This window comes from Jatropha curcas, chromosome 1 (genome assembly GCF_041381405.1).
Source record: "Jatropha curcas cultivar XTBG-Jc1 chromosome 1, XTBG_Jcur_1.0, whole genome shotgun sequence".
Lineage (NCBI taxonomy): Eukaryota > Viridiplantae > Streptophyta > Magnoliopsida > Malpighiales > Euphorbiaceae > Jatropha > Jatropha curcas.
In genome coordinates, this window is record NC_143151.1 from 31,795,902 (window position 1) to 31,803,580 (window position 7,679).

At 34.7% G+C, this 7,679-nt stretch overlaps 2 protein-coding genes across 3 annotated transcripts; both read right to left on the reverse strand.

Annotated features, from left to right (window-relative positions):
- Positions 1-27: 27 nt before the first annotated feature.
- Positions 28-3,524, reverse strand: LOC105634980 (uncharacterized). The gene is made up of 9 exons (XM_012217952.4): positions 3,252-3,524; positions 3,024-3,131; positions 2,801-2,874; positions 2,626-2,728; positions 2,370-2,420; positions 1,580-1,733; positions 689-827; positions 338-440; positions 28-258 (listed from the first exon to the last, which is right to left on the reverse strand). The coding sequence occupies exons 1-9, from the start codon at positions 3,373-3,375 to the stop codon at positions 71-73; spliced, it is 1,044 nt and encodes a 347-aa protein (XP_012073342.1). The 5' UTR covers positions 3,376-3,524; the 3' UTR covers positions 28-70.
- A 278-nt stretch (positions 3,525-3,802) lies between these two features.
- Positions 3,803-7,428, reverse strand: LOC105634981 (Regulator of Vps4 activity in the MVB pathway protein). 2 transcript variants are annotated; one of them, XM_012217954.4, is made up of 6 exons: positions 6,857-7,428; positions 6,615-6,747; positions 5,693-5,796; positions 5,307-5,451; positions 5,080-5,220; positions 3,803-4,963 (listed from the first exon to the last, which is right to left on the reverse strand). In XM_012217954.4, exons 1-6 carry the CDS (start codon positions 6,895-6,897, stop codon positions 4,067-4,069), a joined length of 1,461 nt encoding a protein of 486 aa, XP_012073344.1. In that variant the 5' UTR covers positions 6,898-7,428; the 3' UTR covers positions 3,803-4,066. The 2 variants fall into 2 exon arrangements, with proteins under 2 accessions (XP_012073344.1, XP_020535208.1); XM_020679549.3 differs by lacking the exon at positions 6,857-7,428 and adding an exon at positions 6,448-6,518 and having other exon boundaries at positions 6,615-6,748.
- Positions 7,429-7,679: the final 251 nt, after the last annotated feature.

Genomic DNA, 7,679 nt, shown 5'->3' on the forward strand with positions numbered 1-7,679 from the left:
TATATATATATATATATATATATATATATATATATATATATAGATAAAATAAATTAAGCATGAATTGGATTTAGTCACAAGACGTATTGGAATTGAAAATGAAATTTTGTTCGCAAGAACCTCCCAATTTAGGTTTTCTTCCAACAAACTTGATCTGCCAAAGCTCAACGTCATTTCCTCTGTCATACTCTCTCATATATTGTGGAATTAATGAAAGGTCAATGCGCTTGCCCACAAAACAAGGGTAGGATCCACATTCTGCATCATCCATTGCCATAATATAAGCTAAAAAATGGTAACACCCAGAAGAGAATATTGAAATTGGAAACGTGCTTACCTTTCTCTCTAATATAACTCAGGAAATGCGAATAACCGTTTGCAACAACATCTAGATCATCAAGACTGAAATTGTATCGCTTTTCCAATGCCAAGTATAAAACCTGAAATGAAGAAAAATAACTCATTTTATTACTGAATGTGGAACTTGACAGATTCTTACATAAACCTAGCAGAAAGATTGCTGAAACCCTAGAGGTAAGAATCCTTTGAGATCCGATAAACTAATGGATGGGTTAAGGACCTTGAATATTGATTTGCAAAAAATCAAAGCAAGTATCCATTAACCCTTTTGAAACTCATTCAAATATGTAGTCCTTGCTGCTAGCAATTTTTATTTATCAATGCATACCTTTTCTGAACCCCGCGACATCAGTCTCTCTAGAATACTGAAAAGAGCATCTGTCAAATCATCACTATATATTACATCTGCAGCAACAAGCAAAGAAGCTGCCTGAGCTTCTTCAACTTCGGCTGAGGTCCAAGAATACCTAATTCAACATCCAAGAAAATGTGATTTCTTTTATGAGAAAAAGAAATTTTCTTAAAAAAGAATTAAAGAGGATTACAATATGCAATATGAGACATCATTCTAAAGAAACAAAGTACAAAACCAAGCAACATAAACAACCCAACAAAAAAGGAAAATAAAATAAAACAACGCCCCAATCTTGTTTCAGTCCTTATTTCTTGGACTTTCTCTCTATCTAAGAATCTTCATGTGTTATTCTTTTATGCTATCACTTCAAATTCCTAACTTCCCATAATTGATGCAAGTGGCCAACTTCTGCAACTCTTTCCCAACCTTCTTTTCTTCACACTAGAGATCTTTGGAGACAGAGTAACCTTAAATGCTTGACCAGATAGGATATCAAGTTAAGGCCTAAATTCTCTAACAAAGTAGTGGATCTGCATCCTCTGTCCTTTTATATTGAAGTTTCCGATTAAAATTTGATTCTGAGATATTACTCCGTTTATAAAGATTAGAACTATCTTTTGTAAGAGTCAATATCACTCACACAAGGAGCATCTTTTTTTTCCCTCCTCTTCCAGGAACAAACTAGCATCTCTTAAACAGACTTCCTCTTCTTCAGTTGTACAACATCAACAAAACACAAGCAACTCCTCTATCAACAAGAAATGTGTTAAGTTTTTCAAATATATTCCCCTAGTAAACCATATTTAAAATTGAAAAGAAAAAGAAAATCGGAAGTCATAAAAAGAATACCAACTACTAGTGTACCTTCTATGATCAGGAGAACTTCCAAGAGATAAGGCAGGTGGCCAGGAATTCATCCAATCAAGTTCACGTACATGAATTACACCTCGATAGTTTAACAATTCAGAATTGAGGTGAAGATTCCTTGCACAGTTGTCCAGGATTTCATCACCACGGTCTGTCAATGACCATAGAAGTTTTGTCTGCGAGGTGAGAAAAAAAGAAAGCACTAACTTTTTTTTTTTTTATGACTTTTCAGTACTTGCTTTTTATTGCTCAACTATGATAATGAAATGCAACAAATCCTATATCACAATAATCAACAATTTGATAAAGTAAAAGAAGTTCTGAGAGACCTTTCCAAACAGACAATCACTAAGAGACTGTAACAGACAGAAAGGATATACAACACCTAGCAACAGAAAGTAATTGTTATCACTGACTCCGTGTCACTGTTCAACATCAATTCATTGTGACAAATATTATTCTATGCAAAACGTGAAATTCAAGGGAAATAATAATTCTGGGGATTGGCTACGCACTTCTAAACACTTCCAAATTGCTTTTCTCAAGGAACCAACCAAACACTAAGCAATAAGGAAGTTAAGCCAACATAAAAGTTCAATTCTAGAAAAAATATCGGCAAAAAAAAAACACCACTAAAGGTAATTGATCATGAATCTGACGATATTAATGTTTCAAAACAGCTAATTGACACATGAACAAACCATATAAATAAGAAAAATAAAATATAGTCTATTGAATATTGAGGTCTGATAAGAATGATAAGGTTCAACAGGACTCCATGCTATACCTGTTAGGAACACTGTTTTAGCAACATGTGCAAGCAACATACCCACAAGCCCTGGTAAAGACAGTGAAACAAAATCCTGTCACACGAGAAATACTTAAGATTTAGATTGAAAGCTACTATATGGTCAAAAATCAAACAGGAAAATATCCACACAGCTCCTGGCTATTACTGAAACTCAGTTATTAAGAATGACGATTAGAATCTCAACAAAAGAGAATAAGAAAAAGGTCAATACAGGGATTGGCTATCGACATACCAGTTCCAGCACCAAGTTCTAGTGAACAAATCCCATCAAATTCAGATGAAGTAAACATCATATGCAACACAAAGTCAGATAATACCAGTTCTGCCTTCCAAACCTGAAAGAAGAAAAGGGGTCATATAGCATCATCTATTATGTATAAGCCAAAAACAGCATAACAAATCATCACCTGTAACCCCACATTTGGAATTGATGATGTGAGATTATGCTGGATGGTTACAGTAAGACTGAGAGTTGAAAAATCTGAGAAGAACGAAATAAATTCACTGTAGATATGAATTCTATCAATAAATGCAATAAACTTGAGCTAGAAGACATTATCAATCTTACGATTGCAATATTCATTTAATTTTCTAAATGGACAAGCCTAATATTAGCCACCATAGACTTACAGTTGCGTCTAGTTAGAACAAGATCACCATCTTCGTCCACACAAACCCCTTGGTGCACAGTTACTTGTTCCTCTTTAAAGAAATTCTTACATCTGCTATAATCAACATCTACATAAAAACAAACAAGATTATTATTTACTATTCATTGCAAACCCTAACAAAAAAAAAAATTGATGCAAAAAAAAAAAAAACGCAGGCATCAAAAAGTCAGTATGAATTTGTGAATACCAGGTGGCATGGAGATAGTGAAGTGGGAAATATGGGGTGCAGAGGAGCCAGGTGGACAACCGAGGTGGATTTCGCTCATCACCTGCTCTTCTTCTTCCTCCTTCCTTTCATCTAAGGCGTCCATTGGCACCGAGACGTGAGATGGTGATATTGCAACGGTGAGGAGGCTTTCCGCAGTAACAAAGCAAGAGCTTTACTCCCTTGGTTGGAGAGTAAATCTTTCCGCCGATGGAGACACTTTTCTGTCCTATACAGACAGAAACGTTTCCGTTCAACCTTCTCTGACTCAATCATCTTATTTGGATCAGAACACCTTTTTGTAAAGCCCAAACTTATATGAAATGTCCAGTAAAGTCCGTAACCACTTGAAATTAAATGAGATCCAGCCCATTGAGCCCAATTATGATTTTCTATTTCTGTATGCATATTTTTTTTCTTTTTATTTTATTTTTTTTTATTTTATTGATCTTCAACTAACCAAGATGAATTAGCACTAAACCATCCCAACAGAGAACTGAAAACAATCAGAAAACTCTATAATGTAGAAAGACTTACAACAAGAATGTAAGTTTATATAATAATCAATGAATGAATATATGTATTGTTCCATATAGAATATAACAAATTTAAAGAAGTAAACAATCAGAAAACTATAGCAAACTACTAATTCTTTCCTTTCCTGTGTATATCAATAGAACAGCAAATTTTTCTCTTTTCTAATTTTTTTTTTTTTTTTAATTTTGTTCTTTCTTTCTTTTTTTTTTTTTTTTAATAACAGGAAAGAACACTAAACCACCTAATGCCATCATCATCTTTTATCTCCCTTTCATAGCTGCAAACCGAGCAGCTATATCATCATAATCAGGCAAGTTAGGGTGCACATGCCCAGTCAATGCCTCTTGAAGCAATGAAATTGCACGATTATGCCTTTTTGATGCCTTCTTAATTGCTTCTCTGCCAGGCGGAAGAGGTAACTCTGAACTTTTGTTTCTTCGACCTGACGCCTTATAACTATCATGTATAGTTTTTTGAGTTGGTTTCACTTTGTCCTTGCTGTAATCCTTTTCATCTCTTTGGTTAACAACATTAGTTTGTTCTTCTTTCTCTGCCCATGCATTAGTCTTTGCTAATCCACCAGGTTCAGCGCTGTCAACATTTTCATGACCTGAAAATTGCTTTACTGGTGTTTTTGCATCATTGCCTAGATTTTCATGACCTGGAGGCGGCTGCAAGTGTCTCCTTCGAACTGATCTCGGTTTTGGCTTAGCGTCATTAACTGAATCATCAGTATGGCCTGTTGGTTTTGCAGGTTCTTCAATCTTGCCTGCTTCTTTTTCAACATTTTGTTTGACATAAGGGGGTGGAACGAATTTGTAGTAAAGGGGCTTCTTGCTTTCAACTTCATCCTCCGAAACACTTCCTACAGAACTTGAACTAGCTTGTCTGCTATCTAAGTCACTGTTATTTCTCCTGTGAACTGAATTTATCTCATCTTCACTGCTGGTTGGCTGATTATATCTCTCATCAATCACATTCCTCTTTTCGCCAGAGGAGGCGATTTCTTTTTCAGGGTTGCTCAGAAAGAAATTCTCCAGCTTCATAACATTCACTTTGTTTTCTGTCTCATGGCTGTCCCTTTTCACCAAATCGACATCTGGGCAGTCCGCTTTCGGGACAACAATATCATCCTTGTTTTTGGGCCTGTGCTGATCCTGCCAAACAAAAGGAAATGCAGTAAGGGCAATAATTTGACAAAGCTATCCATCTCCTGAGAATATGTGTATGAAAATTTAGTAGGAAATTAAGCAGTAATAGCCTGAAGGCTTACTTCTTGAGTGGAAGGTGGTTTAAAGAGTTTCTGTTCCAAAGACTTGGAATTCCATTCTATACTGAATTCTTCTGCTATTTCGTGCATTAATTGAAGTTTCATCTCCTTTGAGGCAGATGTTGGCCTCAACATCTCAGCAAACTGCACATCAAAGGTTCGCTACATCAGCAATAAATACAAAAAACATGAAAAAATTATCTTAATTGAAGTAGAATTATCTCTTTGACCTCTTTATTGGTATAGGGCTCGAGGGAATTTCCATATCTTTCAGTGAATAGACTTCGCAGATCTCGCAGTTCTGGAAATTCAGCAATTCTTGCTGCAGCATATATTAGAGATTGTACAGCTTCTTTGCATTCCTCAGGACATTCCCTGCACCAGAAAAAGAATGTAGAGAGAATTAAGTGCAATGATAGATTGCCATATAGAAACTACTGTTAACTTTCAAAGCATTTTATTATCATTTGCCCATCATCATTAAGTTTCAGATTTCATCTTCTAATTCTTGCGCATATGTTCAGTTCATGTGGCAAGTTCATGTGCAGACACATTCATCACAGAATTACGAACATAACCCACAATAAATTTTACTGCAAATTGGGATTAAACATACTTTTGTTTATTCATGATTGAAATATGACTGGAGATACATGCAGAAAACTGTTCGATGAAATTGTAACACGCTCTCATCCTTTGCTCAACCAGAAGTCCTTCAGCCTGCATCACCATAACTAAAAATAATCAATAAATAAATAAACTATAAACATTGATGTGCCTGCCATTTGCTAAGTCAGAAGAGAGACTAACAAACAATGATGACTCAGAAAAAGAAAAGGAAAATTTTCTTCTCTCTATGATCAAAATAAAATTTGATTTGAAAATGATGACTAAAAGGTCTAAACCTAGCACAAGAATTACAAATCCATAATCACAATTGGGTCAGAAAACAAAAACTGTTTCTCGTTTTTTGAGTTAAAACAAGGGGCATGTGGTTAGAAGCAAAAAACATGCATGAACCAGACAAGGGCACATGTGAATCCATGGTGGCTATTACAAAATTTGGGACCCACAATTTGTTATTTTGCTTGTGCAAGTCATGAAGAAGACATTAGAATTAGAGGCAGACAATTGCAAGGTGCCATAACTAAATGAAGTAAAATATTTTTTATCATCACTTTCTAATAATCTAAATGCCAGACAAATTGCAGGAAAAAAATAGCAAGTTGCAGAGGTAAACAAAGATTAAAAATGAGAATATAAAAAGTGAAGCTATTTATGCAAGCATGGTTAAAGATTTTGTCTCTTTCAAGTAATCAAATTAATAATCATCAAAGGAAATGGAAATGGCAAAAAGAAACACAAACCCACCCATGGAGGAGTGGAACATATCTTCTTGATAAGAATTGTTTGCTAAAAACAATTGAACCTGAACATCCTCACTATTTTAATAATAAATTATTCAGAAAACTAAAAAAAAATAAATAAATAATAAATAAATAAATAAATAAATAAAAAAGAAGAAGAAGAAAACTGACCCTGCAATAAGCATTATAATCAAGATCGTTCTTTAGAAGATCAGCCATATCTTTCCTCAAGAACTTTATCACCGAGCTTTTCTTATTCTTTAACGCCTCGAGTCGCGTCTTCGTCATCTTCATGAGCGAGTGGCTGTAACAATTTGAAGGTGGATTAACCTTAATTAACAAAAAGGGGGAAAAAAAACAGAGCACCATGAAAATGAAAAGAGAACACGACATAATTAAGATTTATAAAGTACCATTTTGTATAGAATTTCGATTTTAATAATCCGGTGAACATTTTGATCTCTTGAAATCTTTCTACAAAACTCCGGCAACAGACAGAACAACGATTTTATTTTTGTTTTTGTTTCTACTTCTGTTTCTTGGATAATTCTTTTAAAGCAATGCCAAAGTAAGGTAAAGAAGAACAAGGAAATTGAAAATGGGAAATCAAGAAACGCCAAGAATCTGCATTAGGAAGCTATTGAAGCAAAGAAATGGAAATAAACACTTTTGGTAGGGGAAAAAAGAATTTCTCTTGATTAGCGAAGATGGCTCCTATAATTAGCAACAATTAGCTTCAAAAGGAGATTTCAGACATTAGATGTTTCAGAGACCAAGAAACAGAATGGCATTTGGTATATTTGTGCGATTGAGATGTATAAATAAGAGGTGAAAGGTCAATCAAGAATCTCCAGATTGGCAACAAAGAAGCTAAAGCCTGAAAAGCAAGAAACAAAAAGCTGTGCTTTATTAGAGAGAAAACGAGCGAATTTTTAGGGAGAGAAATTCTTGCCACGTAGAATTCTTTCCCTCTCGACACTGTTGCGCGCCGTTCTGTTGCTCTTCTTCTAATTATTTATTACAAGGTCATGACAGTTATGGTTTTTTGCATTTACTATAATATCCCAATACTTGATTAGTGACACTACTAATAAGTGAGGGCATTCTTGGGTAAGCATGTCTAGGAAAAAACCGCGGAGAAGCCAAACGGTTGATTTGGTAAAAACTTTTGGCTCTCAAAATTTTGATTTTCTTTCCTTTTTTTTTTATTTTTTTTCCGAATTTTTGGCTAAAAGG